This window comes from Phasianus colchicus, chromosome 15, assembly GCF_987193195.1.
Source record: "Phasianus colchicus chromosome 15, bPhaCol1.hap1.1, whole genome shotgun sequence".
Classification (NCBI taxonomy): Eukaryota; Metazoa; Chordata; class Aves; order Galliformes; family Phasianidae; genus Phasianus; species Phasianus colchicus.
In genome coordinates this window covers 2,148,497-2,169,212 of record NC_143450.1, presented here as the reverse complement: position 1 = coordinate 2,169,212, position 20,716 = coordinate 2,148,497, and the positions used below count along the sequence as shown (strand labels likewise).

Genomic DNA, 20,716 nt, shown 5'->3' with positions numbered 1-20,716 from the left:
TGCAGCTTCTTTAGATGATCACCAATTCGATCTTCACTGACAGCACGCAGATCTTCCTTCTCCCAGTTCTTACCTTTGCTTTCTGCACCTTGGGCCATGCAGCTAGAGCCCTGGCTGGGGAAGACTTTCACAATCATATCACAGAGAAATATCTCTCAATACACTGTCACCATTTATTCACGTCATTACTTTTGGGCCACATAACCATTTGTGAAGAACTATTATCAAGAATGAAATATAGGAGGAGTGACATGTCATCAAAAATCTTTCATGAAGTCATTGAGATCTCAGTAGGAATTGCAACTGCAGCAACCGAACCAGCATGATGCATGGGTTTCAGTGAAAAAAAACAACAAATATCCCACACTAGTTTTATGGGTTTATTCACTTTTTATGGAGTTTACAGACAAATATGACAAACTTTAATGTTTTGTGACTTACATATTGATATTGTGATACCAATGAGGGATGCTCTGAAAGCAATGCCTCCCATTTTGATGTGGAGCCCAAAGATAGACAAGGCAGATGTTGAAGTTATGGCAGCTGAGGTTGAAGCTTCCCACCAATATCCCATTACCTTCCGATATGTTTGGCAGATGGCAGCAGAGGGGCAGTCTGACAAAATGCCATCTGACAGAGAAGAATGTGAGAAACTATAATTGTCAATGAAATACTCCATGTAGATAATATTCCATCACGGACATTGAGCAACACTTGCTGAATGTTTATGGAGACCAGTCAGTGGATGTGAGCACCGTGAACCAGTGAGTGCTGCATTTTAGCAGTAGCCACAGAGGGTCACCTCCACTGCTGCAGATTACTATGAGCACAATATACCGACTCCTGTACACCGCTGCTCAATATGCACAGCTGTGATGGTGACAATGATAAAAAATAGCATTTTGTAGCTGTGAATCTGCTCCAAACAACAGTGTTATTGTACTCATTGCTGAAGTTTCTATGGGAATAAATAGGAGGCATTACTTTCAGAGAAGTGTATCAATATGCAGACCAACACAATTCCTACTACCACAATGCAGCTCAGGCAAGACAGGGGGCTGCACAACAAGCATGACAGTGTGTCCCAAAAATAAACCAATTGAACAGCTGAGCGGCAGAGTGGCTGCATAACAGCACGGCTGGATGGAGAGACATCATGACCAGGAGGCAAAACACACAGCGTTCACAGGGAGAAGCACAACTCGGCACAGCAAGAATGCAATGCCTGCACCTCTTGCAACGCACTGCTCCACACACAGCAAACCACAGCAGCACTCTCAAAACATGCTGCACATTTCTCTCTGACACTTTCCTGCACAGAACATGCACAGAAACCTTCCTTCTCACTCAGCGTTCTGGGAATGGGTGATGCCAATTGCAAATGCAGCTTCCCTCTGGAGCTCAGTGCCATTGCACACAGCCCTTCCTTCTCCAGCCACAAGGACACCGGCTGTGCAGACTCACAGGTGCTACTGAATGGAACACCTAGAAAACTGCCCCACACACTGTACCACGCAGCTCTGCACTTCTGCATCCTCCACACGCATAAGCATGGCCCAAATGATCACCCAGCACATGGGACACCAAATGAGCTGGGCACCGTGCAAAGAACCCCACTACAGAGGCAGTGCAGAAACTGACAGAACACATCGTAATCCTGTCTTTCCATGACACGTATAAAACATGCATCGCGTTGTTGCTACTTAAGGGAGTAGAGGGAACACGTAGCATTCCCGACAAATACAAACAACCAGTCCCTCTTAGAGCTCTCTTAAACACTCAGATGCTGCCCAGTAGACTGCCAGTGGATCCTCAGCCATGCCAGTTCTGCCCCAGGTCTATCTGCTCTTGCTCCATCTCAAGTTAGAATTACTGAAGCATTTCTGCAAAAGCTCTCCAACACAAAAAGAATCTTTCACTGCAAAGGATAGCAGCACACACCGATGGCATTCAACATGAACAAAAATGAAGTGATAGAGGGAACTTGCAAAATGGGGAAATGAAACAAAACTTTCTTACCCTTGTCACGATTTCCATTAACGTCAGACAATGCAGCCCACGTTCAAAAAGCGAAGCTGCAACTCCCTGTGCATCGAGTGAACGTGGCTGGAAGTTCAAATATAGCAGGACAAAGGTATTTCCCGGCTGGAGCATTGGCAGGTCCAACTCTCCTCACTCAGTGGCGTGCCTGGAAAGGCTTTGATGAAAGACCACATCAGCTAAATGAAGCCAACCGTTGCAACTGATGAACTCTGCTCGCTTAACAGATGGCACAAAATCCAGCCCCCACATCCTGCAAGCTCTGTCCTCATCCAGATGACAGATGGGCTGTCAGCATAAACACACGTGTGTGGACGTCTTGAAAGACAGGCAATTTCTGTTGTGGCAAGAGCTACAAGGCTGAGGGACTGAAATCTAGGTGAGACTCAGAAAGAACACTCTCCCTTTTCCCTATCCACAGCTTCCAATTACAGTTACGTTCCTTGTGAAATGGGATGTAAACTACAAATGCAGATCTAACCATGGGGCATGGAGTTAACTATCAAATAACATAAGCCGCTATAAACAAGCCATGAATCAGCTGCTAATGCAGAGCCAGTGCTAACTAAAAGCCATTAAACTGTCCCACCGACTGCATCCCGGGGCTCTCGACATCAGCATCCCCCACGCTGACAGGGACAGCAGGGAAACGCTCCGCATCGTCGCCAGACACCCCCGTGCTGCAGCGCTGCGCTGGCAGGCTGGGGAGGACGGGCTTGAGGAACTTGAACTCGCTCTCGCCCGAGCCCGTGGTGAGGCTGAGCTCGTAGCAATAGGCGTGGGGCAGGGTCCCGGCAGCGGCCCCATCGGCCACGTAGCTCTGCACGCCGCTGGGGCCGTCAAGCACGTGCCCGCTGCTCGGCTCCTTGCTCTTGCACGCCCTGCAAGCCGCAAAGGCCGCCGCCGACACCAAGAAGAGGAGCGACACCAAGACCAAGGCGACGATTAAAGAGGCGGTGAGGGAGCCGTCCTCGTCGTGTGCGCCGGGGCTCTGCTGCGGCAGCTGAGCGTCCCGGGAGCCGCGCAGGAGGAGCACGCTGAGCGCTGCGGTGGCCGACAGCGGCGGCCGCCCGTTGTCCCGCACCAGCACGACGAGCTTCTGCTTGGCCGCGTCCCGCTCCGTCGGCGCCCTCCTCAGGCGCACCTCCCCGCTTTGGGCGCCCACGGCAAACAGCCCCGGCTCCGTGGCCCTCAGCAGCGCGTACGAAAGCCACGAGTTCTGACCCGAGTCGGCGTCCACGGCCACCACTTTGCTCACCAGCTCCCCCGCTTCGGCCCACGCGGGCACCGGCTCGCTCCACGGAGGGCTGCCGTCCTGCGCGCTGGGGTGCAGCACCAGCGGCGCGTTGTCGTTCTCGTCCACCACCAGCAGGCGGACGCGGACGGTGCTGCTGAGGGGAGGGGACCCCGCGTCGGCAGCGCTCACCACCACCTCTAGCTGCCTCAGCTGCTCGTAGTCCAGCGGCCGCAGCACGAACACGCCTCCGTTCTCGGAGTTCACGGACACGCACGAGCAGGGCTCTCGCTCTGGCGGATGGGCCGGCACCAGGGAATAGCTCACCTTGCCGTTGGCTCCCGCGTCCGCGTCCGTTGCCTTCACGGCGCCGACGCGCAGCGCGGGGACGTTGTTCTCGTGCACGTACATGGTGTACGACGTCTGGTTGAAGACGGGGGCGTTGTCGTTGACGTCCGAGATGTCCACGCTGAACGTGTGGCTGCTGCTCAGAGGAGGAGACCCTGCATCTGCTGCCCTGACAACCACCGTCTGCTGGGATCTCTCCTCCCGGTCCAACGTGCCCACGGTCACCAGCTCGTAGTAGTTCTTGAAGGCTGGCCGGAGCGAGAAGGAGAGCTGCTCTTCCAGGGCACAGCTGACCTGCCCATTCACACCGGAATCCTTGTCAGTGACAGCAAACAGTGCGACCACTGTCCCAGGTGCTGCATTCTCAGGGATAGGGTTGCTGAAGGAACTGACCACGATCTCTGGTGCATTGTCGTTCACATCCACCACCTCAATCAGCACATGGCAGAGTGTCCAGAGTCCTCCACCATCTGTAGCCCGCACACTCAGCTCGTGTGTCTTTGCAGCCTCAAAATCCAGAGGTTCCATTACTCGAATTTCTCCGTTCTTGCTGTTGATTGTAAATGCTGGCTGGCTCTGGCCTACCGCTTGGCTGAACTGATAGGAAATGTCACCATAAATTCCAATATCCGCATCCGTGGCCGTCACACGGAGAACTAAAGAGCCCTCAGGGGCATTTTCCACAATTTGTCCAGTATACAAATCCTGTGTGAAAATGGGTTTATTGTCATTTACATCCAGAACTGTGATGTGGACTTGGGTGGAACCAGTCCTGGGTGGAGAGCCCCCATCCATGGCAACGAGAGTGAAATCCATCTCCGGCTGCTCCTCTCTGTCCAGAGGCTGTTGCAAAACGAGTTCAACATTCATATTGCCCTCACGCAGATTCTGAGTGAAGACACTGAAGTACTCATTCTCAGGAACGATGCTGTAAGCCTGGATGTCATTGCTGCCAATGTCCAGGTCTCGAGCAGCCTCCACAGGGAAACGGGAGCCCGGGTCGCTGGTTTCAGGGATCTTAAAGATCACCCGTTCGTCCGGGAAGACCGGCGAGTGGTCGTTGATGTCCTCCACCGACACCTCAATGGGAAAGAACTGTAGCGGGTCGGCGAGCAGCAGCTCGAAGGCGAGTGTGCAGGTGCGGGAGCGGCCGCACATCTCCTCCCGATCGAGCCGCTCGGCGACAACGAGGCGGCCGCTGCCGCGCTCTAAGCGAAAGTGCTGCCGGCCGGCCGGCGAGGCGATGCGCGCCCGGCGAGCCGAGAGCTGCGCCGGGGCCAGCCCCGCGTCCTGCGCCACGTCGGCCACCGGCGAGCCGCTCTCGCCCTCCTCGGCCACGGAGTAGCGGATGGGCTCGCAGCGAACGCCCAGCAAAGGCACGCCCAGCAAAGCCCACACACACACCACTTGCCTCGCAGCCGCCATGGCGGGGCGGCGGACAGCCTCCGGCCGGACGGCCTCCCTCCCCGCTCGCCTCCCTCGCCGCCTCTCGCCGAGTGCGGACGGAGCCCGGCGGCAGCGCGGCCGCCACGGCCCGCCGGCGGCTCACGCGGACCTCACGGCAGCACGGACAACGGCTCGCCGCCGCTCTCCGCCGCCGCTCTCCGCCGCCGCCCTCCGCCGCCGCTCTCCGCCGCCGCTCTCCGCCGCCGCTCTCCGCCGCCGCTCTCCGCCGCCGCTCTCCGCCGCCTCCTCCCGGCTGCGCTGCGCTGGGCTGCGCTGGGCTCGGCCTCTCCCCGCCCGCAGCCGCTCGGCGACGCCTTGGCCACGAGCACCACCCTGCGGCCCGCGCCGGGACTGCTCCGGGGACGGGACGCGCTCCTGCCCGCGGCCTCTCGCCGCCGCACGCAGCGGAGAAGGAAGCAGAAAATACGCAGCACAACGCAGCGTCTGTCTCCAAATATTCGGTGGCGTTGCACTTTTAATTCAACATTTCCACACGCGGCGCGGCAATTAGTTTCTCTGTTTGGAGAACTGTATATTTTAAGGGGAACACATAAGACAATGCTCAATCACAATCCAAGCGGAAAAATGAAAATAAAATAAGTGAAAATTCATGCAGTCTAAGACAAAATCTGCACACCGTATTGTTCCTGCTGCTCTTCACTCCCATTGAGAAACCTCAGTAATATACCTGAATGTCGTTGCTGGCAATGTCCAGGCCCTGAGCACACACAACAGGGAAGCGTGAGCAGGTTCAGTAAATTCTGGGATCTTAAAGGTCACTCGTTCCAGTAAAACAGCAGTCCCAGATTAAAAGGGATTGCACAAAACTGATGGCCGCTTTTACACGCTTGTCACTGTTCCATTTCACACATTGTGCTCTGATAAAATTCCTGGGTTTGTCTTGCAATCCATCCGAACACAATGAATACTTCTTCCTTATCTGAGGATAAAGAGAAGGCTGAGGTCCTCAACACCTTCTTTGCATCTCCCCTTAGGCAGATCATTTATTCTCAGGGAACATCAAGCCCGCATGTGGAAGTCTGGGATGCTACTCGGAATACACACCAGTGATTCACACAGAGATAGGGAGAGAGCTCCTTCTCCATCTGGACTGTCATAAGGCCACGGGGCCAGATGGGCTCCATCCTGGGGTGCTGAGGGAACTGGTGCAGTTGATTGCCGAGCTGCTCTCCACCATCTAGCAGCACTCCTGGTTATCTGGAGATTGGAGGCTTGCCGATGTGACTCCCATCTACAAGAAGGGTTGTAAGGAAGATCCGGGAAACTACAGGCCTCACAGCCTGACCTTGGTACCAGGTAAAGTCATGGAGCAAATCATTTTGGGTGAGATCACATGGCACTTGCGTGGCATCCAGGGGATATGGCCTAGCCAGCACATGAAAGGCAGGTTGTGCTTTACCAGCCTCATCTCCTTCTAGGACTGCATGACAAAACTCAAAGATGAGAGAAAAGATGTTGATGTAGTCTACCTAGACTTCAGGAAAGACTTTGACACGGTCTCTCACAGTATTCTTCTGGGGAAACTGGCTGCCCGTGGCCTGGAAACAGGTATATTCTTCTTTGGGTAAGGAACTGGTTAGAGGGCTGTGCCCACCGAGTACTAGTTAATGGAGCAAAGACCAGCTGGTGACTCACTACAAGCAGTGTCCCGCAGGGGTCGGTAATGGGGCCCATCTTGTTTAATGTCTTTATCGATGAACTAGACGAGGGGATTAAGCCCTCAGTACGTTTGCAGATGACATCAAGTTGGGAGGTGGAGATGATCTTCCTGGGAGTTGGGAGGCCCTTCAGAGGGACCTAGATAAGCTGGATCGCTGGGCTGAGGTGAATGAGATGAGGTTCAGCAAGGCCAAGTGACGAGTCCTTCTCTTTGGCCACAATAACCCCATGCAGCACTGCAGGCTTGGGGATGGGTGGCTGGATGATTGTGAAGAGTTGGAGGTGTAGGTTGATGCTCGACTGAATATGAGAGGACAGTGTGCCCAGGTGGCCAAGAGGGACTGCAGCATCCTGGCCTGCACTAAAAATAGAGTGGCCAGCTGGAGCAGAGATGGAATCATCCCCCTGTACTCAGCACTGGGGAGGCCGCACCTCGAGTACTGTGTTCAGTTTTGGGTCCCTCACTGCAAGAAAGACCTTGAGGCCATGGAATGTGTCCAGAGACGGGCAACGAAACTGGTGACGGGTCTGGAGCTCAAGTCTTATGAGGAGCAGCTGAGGGAGCTGGCACTGTTTAGTCTGGAGAAGAGGAGGCTCAGGGGAGACCTCATTACACTCTACAACTTCCTGAAGAGAGGTTGTGATGAGGAGGGGTTTGGCCCCTTCTCCCAGGCAACAGACGGGACCCAAGGAAATGGCTGCAAGTTGTACCAGAGGAGGTTTGGGATAGACATAAGGAAGAACTTTTTTGTCTCAGAGAGTGGTCAGGCACTGGAATGGCTGTCCCAGAGAGGTGGTGGAGTTGCAGTCCCTGGAAAGTGTTCATGAGGCATATGGATGAGGAGCTACGAGATATGGTTTAGTGCTTTTGGTAGCAATGATGGTGGGAGGACAGCTGGACTGGATGATCTGGCAGGTTGCATCCAATCTTGTGATTCTTTGATTCAATGGCTACCCATGTAGGTCTTTCACCAACTCACACCACCAAATCTTGCTCCACAGCCTTGTTCTCAAGATACTCTCTGCCCAACCTTATCTGTTCGAGGGATTGGCTGGAACCAGACATAGGACATCACAATTGTCTTGCTTGACTTTCATGAGGTTGGCATGGGACCACCTCCTCAGCCCCACCAGGTTCCTCTGGATGGCATCCCTTCCCTCTAGCAGTATGTCAATTGCATCACTCAGCTCTGTGTCATCTGCAGTACTGCTGAGCGTGCACTCAATTCCACTGGCCATGGCACGTCCAAAGATGTCAAATAACACCACTCCCAGCTGTGATCCCTCAGGACAGACACACATCAGCGGTCTCCACCTCCACATCGCGGTATTGACTACAACTCTCTGAGCGTGACCATCCTGCCAATTCCTTGAGCACCAAATGGTCTGTCCATCACATCAATTTCTCTCCTATTTGCTGATCAGATGTCATGCGGAACCTTAGCAAACCTTTCACAAGTCCACATAGATGACATCAGTTGCTTTCCATTTCTCCACTGATGCTGTAAGTTCATCATGAAAGGCAACCAGGTTTGTCAGGCATGACTTGCCCCTGTTGAAGCCATGTTGGTTTCCACCAATCACCTCCTCTGTTCTCCATGTGCCTCCAAAGGGTCTTCAAAATGATCTGCTCCACGATCTTCCCAGGCACAGAGGTGAGACTGAGTGGAGTGGCCTTCAAATCACTGCGTCTTCTTTTTTTTCCCTTGTTCAACATGAGGGTTATATTTCCAGTTTTCCAAACAATTAGAACTTCACCAGAATGCCATCACCCTTCAAATATTTTGGATAATGGCTTGGCAACCTCATCCGCCTCCGAACCCGTGAATGGATCTCATTTGGTCCCATACACTTGAGCACCTGCAGCTTCTTTAGATGATCACCAATTTGATCTTCACTGACAGCACACACATCTTCCTTCTCCCAGTTCTTACCTTTGCTTTCTGCACCTTGGGCCATGCAGCTAGAGCCCTGGCTGGGGAAGACTTTCACAATCATATCACAGAGAAACATCACTCAATACACCGTCACCATTCATTCACGTCATTACTTTTGGGCAGCATATCCATTTGTGAAGAACTATTATCAAGAATGAAATATAGGAGGAGTGACACTTCATCAAAAATCTTTCATGAACTCATTGACATATCAGTAAGAATTACATCCGCTGCAACCATACCAGCCTGATGCATTGGTTTCAGTGAAAAAAAACAACAATTTTTCCAATACTTTTATGGGTTTATTCACTTTTTATGGAGTTTACAGACAAATATGACAAACTGGAATGTTTTGTGACTTACATAATGATATTGTGATATCAATGAGGCATGCCCTGAAAGCAATGCCTCCCATTTTATTGTGGAGCCCAAAGATAGACAAGGCGGATGTTGAAGTTATGGCAGCCAAGGTTGAAGCTTCCCACCAATATCCCATTACCTTCCGATATGTTTGGCAGATGGCAGCAGAGGGGCAGTCTGACAAAATGCCATCTGACAGAGAAGAATGTGAGAAACTATAATTGTCAATGAAATACTCCATGTAGATAATATTCCATCACGGACATTGAGCAACACTTGCTGAATGTTTATGGAGACCAGTCAGTAGATGTGAGCACCGTGAGCCAGTGAGTGCCACATTTTAGCAGTAGCCACAGAGGGTCACCTCCACTGCTGCAGATTACTATGAGCACAATATACCGACTCCTGTACACCGCTGCTCAATATGCACAGCTGTGATGGTGACAATGATAAAAAATAGCATTTTGTAGCTGTGAATCTGCTCCAAACAACAGTGTTATTGTACTCATTGCTGAAGTTTCTAATCAGCACGCAGATCTTCCTTCTCCCAGTTCTTACCTTTGCTTTCTGCATCTTGGGCCATGCAGCTAGAGCCCTGGCTGGGAAGACTTTCACAATCATATCACAGAGAAACATCACTCTATTCACTGTCAGCATTTATTCACGTCATTACTTTTGGTCAGCATATCCATTTGTGAAGAACTATTATCAAGAATGAAATATAGGAGGAGTGACATGTCATCAAAAATCTTTCATGTAGTCATTGAGATCTCAGTAACAATTGCAACCGCTGCAACCAAACCAGCCTGATGCATTGGTTTCAGTGAAAAAAAGCATCAAACATCCAACTAGTTTTATGGCTTTCTTCACTTCTTATGGATTTTACAGACAAATATGACAAACATAACGTTTTCTTACTTACATAATGATATTGTGATACCAATGAGGGATGCTCTGAAAGCAACGCCTCCCATTTCACTGTGGAGCCCAAAGATAGCCAAGGCGGATGTTGAAGGTATGGCAGCCGAGGTTGAACCTTCCCACCAATATCCCATTGCCTTTTGATACGTATGGCAGATGGCAGCAGAGGGGCAGTCTGACAAAATGCCATCAGACATAGAAGAAGGTGAGAAACAACAACTGTCAGTGAAATACGCCATGCAGAAAATATTCCAACCACGGACATTGTGCAGCACTTGCTGAATGTTTATGGAGACCAGACAGTGGATGTGAGCACTGTGAGGTGGCGAGGGAGCTGGTGGAAGTGATTGCTGAGCTGCTCTCCGCCATCTACCAGCACTCCTGGTTGGCTGCAGAGATCCCAGAGGATTGGAGGCTTGCCGATGTGACTCCCATCTACAAGAAGGGCTGTAAGGAGGATCCGGGAAACTTCAGGCCTGTCAGCGTGACCTCAGTACCAGGTAAAGTCATGGAGCAAATCATCTTGGGTGAGATCACATGGCACGTGCGTGGTGTCCAGGGGATCTGGCCTCGCCAGCACATGAAAGGCAGGTTGTGCTTTACCAACCTCATCTCCTTCTAGGACTGCATGACAAAACTCAAAGATGAGAGAAAAGATGTTAATGTAGTCTACCTAGACTTCAGCTAGGCCTTTGAGATGGTCTCTCACAGTATTCTTCTGGGGAAACTGGCTGCCCATGGCCTGGAAACAGGTATATCCTTCTTTGGGTAAGGGACTGGTTAGAGGGCTGTGCCCACCGAGTACTAGTTAATGGAGCAAAGACCAGCTGGTGACTCATTACACGCAGCGTCCCGCAGGGGGCACTGGAATGGCTGCCCAGAGAGGTGGTGGTGTCGCCATCCCTGGCAGTGTTCAAGAGGCATCTGGATGAGGAGTTACGAGATATGGTTTAGTGCTTTTGGTAGCAATGGCAATAGGAGGTCACTTGGAGTGGATGATGTTGCAGGTCCGTTCCAATCTTGTGATTCTATGATTCTAAGATTCTGTGGCCGCCCATCTAGGTCTTTCACCAACAGACAATCCAAAGTCTTTCTCCACAGGCTCCCTCTCAAGACAGTTCCTACCCAACCTGTATCTGTTCTCGAAGCAGTCGTAGGACTGGCCGCTTGACTTGGTAGGACTTCATGAGATTGGCATGGGACACCTCTTCAGCCCCACCACGCGTGCCACCGCACGCACCCGGGACACACGCGTGCACGCCCCACAGCCGCCTGCTCACACACGCCGCCACCACGGGCGGCTCCCGCAATGAGCGCCCACGCTCCTGCCCAGACGCCGCTTCGGACAACACACCGAAGCTGCAGCGCCCGGCACCTCCCTGCCTCCTCACCCGCCCCAACAGCCGACAGCCTGACCCACCCTAATCCGTGCACCCACTAAGATCAGCCCCAAACTCAACCACAGCCACTTTAGGAAGCACAGAGGCAAGGACAGGGAATGAGAAAATCTTGTAAATACTTCTTCTGTTGCAAGCATCAAACAGTAAAAAGGCCCCCAAGTGTTTGGAAAACTGTGCTTCTTCTGCAGATCTCTCCCCTAAAAATAATCCACCTCCACAAAGTTTGTCAGAACAACACCATCCAGTTTATTACAGGAATGTCATCAAGTCCCTTCTCGTAACTGTTCAACAGACAACACCATCCTGCTTCACAACATTAGACTTTATAATTCAACATAACAAATTGTCAGCGTATTGTGAATACTTTATGCCAAAGCATCTTCTTTCTAACATTCCCTTATTCTCTGTGGGGTGGCAGTACACATTAAAGAATAGATATGTCAGTAGGAAAGCACAGTGCAAACATGAAAATGGAAGAAAAGAAAAATTAACTGTATGCAATTTCATACATCTGCTAAACACAGCGCTCTGAACAGCAATGAAAACTGTGCTGTGCTTTCAAGCATGAGAAAGGAATTTGGAAATAGGTTTCAGGACTGCAAAAAAAAAGAAATAAATAAATCAGGAATTTATGTATAGAATATTATTTCCTGTTCATATAAATGTATTAGCAGTTAATTCCCAAATTGAATGTACAGAGTTGCAACCAAATATTCAACACAAAGTCTGACTTCGTCTCTACCAGATTTCATAAATCCTGGAATGGTTTGGGTTGGAAGGGTTGGAAGATCCTCTAGTTCCAACTCTCCTGCTATAGGCAGGGACACCTGCCACCAGACCAGGTTGCTCACAGCCCCATCCAGCCTGGCCTTGGATGCTTTCAGGGTGCGGGCATCCACAGCATCTCTGGTAACTGCTTCCAGTGCCTCACCACCCTCACATGAAAGAATTTCTTCCTGATCTTAGCCTAAATCCACCTTCTTCCATTTTAAAGCCATTTCCCCTCATCCTGTCATTACATGCCCCAATAAAAGTCTCATCCCAGCTCTATGTGGCCCCTTCAGGTACTGGAAGGCCACAATACGGTCCTCTCAGAGCATTTCTCTTTTCCAGGCTAAAGGGCCCCAGCTCTCTCAGCATGCCCTCATAGCAGAGGTGCTCCAGCCCTCTCATCATCTTCACGGCCCTCCTCCGGACCTGCTCCAGCAGCTCCATGGCCTTCTTGTGTAGCAGGCACCAGAACTGGACACAGTACTCCAAGTGGGGTCTAAAGAGAGCCAAGAAGAGGGGCAGAATCACTACTCTCAACATGCTGGCCATGCTTCTCTTGATGCAAACTAGGAAAGCTTTGGCCTTCTGGCCTGCAGAGCACACTCTCTCTCACATAGTTCCTTTCATCAACCAACACTCCCAAATCCTTCTCCTCAGGGCTGCTCTCAAGCCATTCTCTGCCCACCCTGTATTTGAGCTAGGGATTGCCCTGACCCAGGTGCACAACTTCTCACTTGTCTTGCTTGAACTTCATGAGGTTGGCATGGGCCCACCTCTCAAGCCTGACCGGGTCCGTCTGGGTGGCATCTCTTCCCTCTAGCATGTCAACCACACCACTCAGCTTGGTGTCATCTGCAAACTTGCTGAGGGTGTGCTCAATCTCCTCGTCCATGTCACCTACAAAGATGTTAAACACAAACAGTCCCAGCACTGATCCTTGAGGGCCGATGCCCATCACCGGTCTCCAATTGGACAATGAGCCAATGATTGCAACACTGTGAGTGCAACCACAAAGCCACTTCCTTATCCAGCAATCAAAATCCATCCATCAAATCCATTTTTTCTTCAATTTGGTGATCAGGATGTCACACATGACCACATTAAATCATCTCACGAGTACAAGCAGATGTCATCAGTTGCTCTTCCTTTTACTGCAAACGCAATAACTTCATCATAAAAGGCCACCACGTTTGTCAGGCATGACTTGCCCTTGCTGAAGCCATGTTGGTTTCCAACAATCACCTCCTCTGTTCTCCAGGTGCCTCCAAAGGGTCTTCAGGATGATCTGCTCCATGATCTTGCCAGGCACAGAGGTGAGACTGAGTGGCCTTCAAATCCCTGCATCTTCTTTTTTTCCCTTCTTCAACATGAGGGTTATATTTCCCATTTTCCAACCAATGAGAACTTCACCAGACTGCCATCACCCTTCAAATATGGGTGGATAGAGGCCTGGCAACTTGGTCTGCCTCAGAACCCGTGAATGGATTTCAATGGGTCCCATGCACTTGTGCACCTGCAGCTTCTTTAGATGATCACCAATTTGATCTTCACTGACAGCACGCAGATCTTCCTTCTCCCAGTTCTTACCTTTGCTTTCTGCAGCTTGGGCCATGCAGCTAGAGCCCTGGCTGGGGAAGACTTTCACAATCATATCAAAGAGAAACATCACTGAATTCACCGTCACCATTTATTCACGTCATTACTCTTGGGCAGCATATCCATTTGTGAAGAACTATTATCAAGAATGAAATATAGGAGGAGTGACATTTCATCAAAAATCTTTCATGAAGTCGTTGAGATCTCAGTAAGAACTGCAACCGCTGCAACCAAACCAGCCTGATGCATTGGATTCAGTGAAAAAAAAAAAAAAAAACAACAAATATCCCACTAGTTTTATGGCTTTGTTCACTTTTTATGGAGTTTACAGACAAATATGACAAGCGTAATTGTTTTCTTAGTTACGTAATAATATTGTGATATCAATGAGGCATGCTCTGAAAGCAATGCCTGCCATTTTATTGTGGAGCCCAAAGATAGCCAAGGCGAATGTTGAAGGTATGGCAGCCGAGGTTGAACCTTCCCACCAATATCCCATTGCCATTTGATATGTTTGGCAGATGGCAGCAGAGAGGCAGTCTGACAAAATGCCATCCGACATAGAAGAATGTGAGAAACTACAATTGTCAATGAAATACTCCATGCAGAAAATATTCCATCACGGACACTGAGCAACACTTGCTGAATGTTTATGGAGACCAGACAGTGGATGTGAGCACCGTGTGGTGGTGAGTGCTGCGTTTTAGCAGTAGCAAGAGAGGGTCACCTCCACTGCTGCAGATTACTATGAGCACAATATACAGGCTCTTGTGCACCACTGGTCAATACACATGGCTGTGATGGTGACTATGATAAAAAATAGCATTTTGTAGCTGTGAATCTGCTCCAAACAACAGTGTTATTGTACTCATTCCTGAAGTTTCTATGGGAATAAATAGGAGGCATTACTTTCAGAGAAGTGTATCGATATGCAGACCAACACAATTCCTATTACCACAATGCAGCTCAGGCAAGACAGGGGGCTGCACAACATGCATGACGATGAGTCCCAACAATGACCCAATTGAACAGCTGAGCTGCAGAGTGGCTGCATAAGAGCACGGCTGGATGGAGAGACATCATGACCAGGAGGCAAAACACACAGCGTTCACAGGGAGAAGCACAACTCAGCAGAGCAAGAATGCAATGCCTGCACCTCTTGAAACACACGGCTCCACACACAGCAAACCACAGCAGCACTCTCAAAACATGCTGCACATTTCTCTCTGACACTTTCCTGCACAGAACATGCACAGAAACCTTCCTTCTCACTCAGCGTTCTGGGAATGGGGGATGCCAATTGCAAATGCAGCTTCCCGCTGGAGCTCAGTGCCATTGCACACAGCCCTTCCTTTCTCCAGCCACAAAGACACCGGCTGTGTGGATTCACAGGTGCTACTGAATGGAACACCCAGAAAACTGCCCCACACACTGAACCCCACAGCTCTGCACTTCTGCATCCTCCACACGCATAAGCATGGCCCAAATGATCACCCAGCACATGGGACACCAAATGAACTGGGCACCGTGCAAAGAACCCCACTACAGAGGCAGTGCAGAAACTGACAGAACACATCATAATCCTGTCTTTCCATGTCACCTATAAAACATGCATCGTGTTGTTGCTGCTTAAGGGAGTAGAGGGAACACGTAGCATTCAGGCAAATACAAACAACCAGTCCCTCTTGGAGCTCTCTTAAACACTGAGATGCTGCCCAGTAGACTGCCAGTGGATCCTCAGCCATGCCAGTTCTGCCCCAGGTCTATCTGCTCGTGCTCCAACTTAAGTTAGAATTACTGAAGCATTTATGCAAAAGCACTCCAACACAAAAAGAATCTTTCACTGCAAAGGATAGCAGCAAACACCAATGGCATTCAACATGAACAAAAATGAAGTGACAGAGGAAACTTGCAAAATGGGGAACTGAAACAAAACTTTCTTACCCTCTTCATGACAGCCATTAACGTCAGACAATGCAGCCCACGTTCAAAAAGTGAAGATGCAACTCCCTGTGCATCGAGTGAACTTGGCTGGAAGTTCAAATATAGCAGGACAAAGGTATTTCCCGGCTGGAGCATTGGTAGGTCCCACTCTCCTCATTCACTAGCATGCCTGGAAAGGCTTTGATGAATGCCCACATCAGCTAAATGAAGCCAACCGTTGCAACTGATGAACTCTGCTCGCTTAACAGATGGCACAAAATCCAGCCCTCACATCCTGCAAGCTCTGTCCTCATCCAGGTGACAGATGGGCTGTCAGCATAAACACACGTGTGTGGACATCTTGAAAGACAGGCAATTTCTGTTGTGGCAAGAGCTACAAGGCTGAGGGACTGAAATCTAGGTGAGACTCAGAAAGCACACTCTCCCTTTTCCCTATCCACAGCTTCCAATTACGGTTACGTTCCTTGTGAAATGGGATGTAATCTACAAATGCAGATCTAACCATGGGGACATGGAGTTAACTATCAAATAACATAAGCCGCTATAAACAAGCCATGAATCAGCTGCTAATGCAGACCCTAATGTGCTAACTAAAAGCCATTAAACTGTCCCACCGACTGCATCCCGGCGCTCTCGACATCAGCATCCCCCACGCTGACAGGGACAGCAGGGAAACGCTCCGCATCGTCGCCAGACACCCCCGTGCTGCAGCGCTGCGCTGGCAGGCTGGGGAGGACGGGCTTGAGGAACTTGAACTCGCTCTCGCCCGAGCCCGTGGTGAGGCTGAGCTCGTAGCAATAGGCATGGGGCAGGGTCCCGGCAGCGGCCCCATCGGCCACGTAGCTCTGCACGCCGCTGGGGCCGTCAAGCACGTGCCCGCTGCTCGGCTCCTTGCTCTTGCACGCCTTGCAAGCCGCAAAGGCCGCCGCCGACACCAAGAAGAGGAGCGACACCAAGACCAAGGCGACGATTAAAGAGGCGGTGAGAGAGCCGTCCTCGTCGTGTGCGCCGGGGCTCTGCTGCGGCAGCTGAGCGTCCCGGGAGCCGCGCAGGAGGAGCACGCTGAGCGCTGCGGTGGCCGACAGCGGCGGCCGCCCGTTGTCCCGCACCAGCACGACGAGCTTCTGCTTGGCCGCGTCCCGCTCCGTCGGCGCCCTCCTCAGGCGCACCTCCCCGCTTTGGGCGCCCACGGCAAACAGCCCCGGCTCCGTGGCCCTCAGCAGCGCGTACGAAAGCCACGAATTCTGACCCGAGTCGGCGTCCACGGCCACCACTTTGCTCACCAGCTCCCCCGCTTCGGCCCACGCGGGCACCGGCTCGCTCCACGGAGGGCTGCCGTCCTGCGCGCTGGGGTGCAGCACCAGCGGCGCGTTGTCGTTCTCGTCCACCACCAGCAGGCGGACGCGGACGGTGCTGCTGAGGGGAGGGGACCCCGCGTCGGCAGCGCTCACCACCACCTCCAGCTGCCTCAGCTGCTCGTAGTCCAGCGGCCGCAGCACGAACACGCCTCCGTTCTCGGAGTTCACGGACACGCACGAGCAGGGCTCTCGCTCTGGCGGATGGGCCGGCACCAGGGAATAGCTCACCTTGCCGTTGGCTCCCGCGTCCGCGTCCGTTGCCTTCACGGCGCCGACGCGCAGCGCGGGGACGTTGTTCTCGTGCACGAACATGGTGTACGACGTCTGGTTGAAGACGGGGGCGTTGTCGTTGACGTCCGAGATGTCCACGCTGAACGTGTGGCTGCTGCTCAGAGGAGGAGACCCTGCATCTGCTGCCCTGACAACCACCGTCTGCTGGGCTCTCTCCTCCCGGTCCAACGTGCCCACGGTCACCAGCTCGTAGTAGTTCTTGAAGGCTGGCCGGAGCGAGAAGGAGAGCTGCTCTTCCAGGGCACAGCTGACCTGCCCATTCACACCGGAATCCTTGTCAGTGACAGAAAAGAGTGCGACCACTGTCCCAGGTGCTGCATTCTCAGGGATAGGGTTGCTGAAGGAACTGACCACGATCTCGGGTGCATTGTCGTTCACATCCACCACCTCCACTATCACATTGCACATGGCTGAGAGGCCCCCACCGTCAATTGCCTGGACGGTGAACTCATGTATTTGTGTGGTCTCAAAATCTAAAGGCTCTGCAATTTCAATTTCACCTGTTCTGGAATTAATTGCGAACAGTAAATGGCTACGTCCAGCTGATTGGCTGAACTGATAGGAAATGTCACCATTAACACCCTCATCTGCATCTTCGGCAACCACTCGGAGAACCACAGAGCCTACAGGGGCATTTTCCAAAACGCGACCAATATACTCCTTCTCTGTGAAGACTGGAGCATTGTCATTTACATCCAGAACAACAATATGGATTTGAGTGGAACCTGTCCGCGGTGGAGTGCCTCCATCTATGGCAACGAGATTGAAATCCAGTTCTGGCTGCTTCTCCCTGTCCAGAGGCTTTTCCAAAATCAGTTCTATAAACTTGGCACTCTCGCTCTGCAGGAAGACACTGAAGTACTCGTTCTCAGGAACGATGCTGTAAGCCTGGATGTCATTGCTGCCAATGTCCAGGTCCTGAGCTGCTGCCACAGGGAAACGGGAGCCCGGGTCGCTAGTTTCCAGAATCTTAAAGGTCACCCGTTCGTCCGGGAAGACCGGCGAGTGGTCGTTGATGTCCTCCACCGACACCTCAATGGGAAAGAACTGCAGCGGGTCGGCGAGCAGCAGCTCGAAGGCGAGCGTGCAGGTGCGGGAGCGGCCGCACATCTCCTCCCGATCGAGCCGCTCGGCGACAACGAGGCGGCCGCTGCCGCGCTCCAAGCGAAAGTGCTGCCGGCCGGCCGGTGAGGCGATGCGCGCCCGGCGAGCCGAGAGCTGCGCCGGGGCCAGCCCCGCGTCCTGCGCCACGTCGGCCACCGGCGAGCCGCTCTCGCCCTCCTCGGCCACGGAGTAGCGGATGGGCTCGCAGCGAACGCCCAGCAAAGGCACGCCCAGCAAAGCCCACACACACACCACTTGCCTCGCAGCCGCCATGGCGGGGCGGCGGACAGCCTCCGGCCGGACGGCCTCCCTCCCCGCTCGCCTCCCTCGCCGCCTCTCGCCGAGTGCGGACGGAGCCCGGCGGCAGCGCGGCCGCCACGGCCCGCCGGCGGCTCACGCGGACCTCACGGCAGCACGGACAACGGCTCGCCGCCGCTCTCCGCCGCCGCTCTCCGCCGCCGCTCTCCGCCGCCGCTCTCCGCCGCCTCCTCCCGGCTGCGCTGCGCTGCGCTGGGCTCGGCCTCTCCCCGCCCGCAGCCGCTCGGCGACGCCTTGGCCACGAGCACCACCCTGCGGCCCGCGCCGGGACTGCTCCGGGGACGGGACGCGCTCCTGCCCGCGGCCTCTCGCCGCCGCACGCAGCGGAGAAGGAAGCAGAAAACACGCAGCACAACGCAGCGTCAGAATCTCCAAATAGTCAGTGGCGTTGCACTTTTAATTAAACATTTCCACACCCGGCGCCGCACTCTTCTGCTTGAAAAACTGTATATTTCAAGGGGAACACATAAGACAATGCTCAATCACAATCCAAGCGGAAAAATGAAAATAAAATAAGTGAAAATTCATGCAGTCTAAGACAAACTCTGCACACCGTATTGTTCCTGCTGCTCTTCACTCCCGTTGAGAAACCTCAGTAATATACCTGAATGTCGTTGCTGCCCATGTCCAGGCCCGGAGCACACACAACAGGGAAGCGTGAGCAGGTTCAGTCAATTCTGGGATCTTAAAGGTCACTTGTTCCAGTAAAACAGCAGTCCCAGATTAAATGGATTGCACAAAACTGATGGCCGCTTTTACACTCTTGTCACTGTTCCATTTCACACATTGCGCTCTGATAAAATTCCTGGATTTGTCTTGCAGTCTATCCAAGCACAATGAATACTACTTCCTTATCTGAGGATAAAGAGAAGGCTGAGGTCCTCAACACCTTCTTTGCATCTCCCCTTAGGCAGATCATTTATTCTCAGGGAACATCAAGCCCGCATGTGGAAGTCTGGGATGCTACTCGGAATACACACCAGTGATTCAGGCAGAGACAGGGAGAGAGTTCCTCCTCCATCTGGACTGTCACTGTCACACTGGCCCCAGGCCAGATGGGTTCCATCCTACAGTGCTGAGGGAGCTGGTGGAGGTGATTGTTGAGCCGCTCGCCACCATCTACCAACGCTCCTGGTTGGCTGCAGAGGTCCCAGAGGATTGGAGGCTTGCCGATGTGACTCCCATCTACAAGAAGGGCTGCAAGGAGAATGCAGGGAACTACAGGCCTCTCAGCCTGACCTTGGTACCAGGTAAAGACATGGAGCAAATCATCTTGGGTGAGATCACACGGCACATCCAGGGGATTTAGCTCAAGCAGCATGGGTTCATGAAAGGTAGGTCATGCTGGACCAACCTCATCTCCTCCTACAACTGTTTAACCAGATTGGTAGATGAGGGAATGACTGTTGATGTAGTATACCTAGACTTCAGCAAAGCCTTTGACACGGTCTCTCACAGTATTCTTCTGGGGAAACTGGCTGCCCGTGGCCCGGAAACAGGTATATCCTTCTTTGGGTAAGGAACTGGTTAGAGGTCTGTGCCCAACGAGTACTAGTTAATGGAGATCAGTCCAGCTGGTGACCCATTAGAAGTGGTGTTGCCCAGGTATTGGTACTAGGGCCCATCTTGTTTAATATCTTTATTGATGACCTAGATGAGGGGATTGAGTGTACCCTCAGCAAGTTTGCAGATGACACCAAGTTGGGAGGCGGTGTCAATCTGCCTGAGGGTAGGGAGGCCCTTCAGAGGGTTTTAGATAAGCTGGATCACTGGGCTGAGGTGAATGGGATGAGCTAAAACAAGGCCAAGTGCTGGGTTCTGCTCTTTGTCCACAATTACCCCATGCAGAGCTATAGGCTTGGGGCTGAGTGGCTGGATGATTGTGAAGAGGAAAGGGACCTGGGGGTGTTGGCTGATGCTTGGCTGAATATGAGACGACAGTGTGCCCAAGAGGGCCAACAAAACCCT

General features: G+C 52.2%; 2 protein-coding genes across 2 annotated transcripts; both read right to left on the bottom strand.

The window, feature by feature from the left end:
• Positions 1-565: 565 nt before the first annotated feature.
• LOC149915857 (protocadherin beta-16-like) lies at positions 566-5,226 on the bottom strand. Its single transcript, XM_090150935.1, has one exon. The coding sequence runs from the start codon at positions 5,045-5,047 to the stop codon at positions 2,606-2,608; it is 2,442 nt and encodes an 813-aa protein (XP_090007061.1). The 5' UTR covers positions 5,048-5,226; the 3' UTR covers positions 566-2,605.
• A 10,593-nt stretch (positions 5,227-15,819) lies between these two features.
• LOC149915856 (protocadherin beta-4-like) lies at positions 15,820-19,408 on the bottom strand. The gene is made up of 2 exons (XM_090150971.1): positions 19,302-19,408; positions 15,820-19,192 (listed from the first exon to the last, which is right to left on the bottom strand). Exon 2 carries the CDS (start codon positions 18,701-18,703, stop codon positions 16,268-16,270), a length of 2,436 nt encoding a protein of 811 aa, XP_090007097.1. The 5' UTR covers positions 18,704-19,192; positions 19,302-19,408; the 3' UTR covers positions 15,820-16,267.
• Between the last annotated feature and the right edge of the window lie 1,308 nt (positions 19,409-20,716).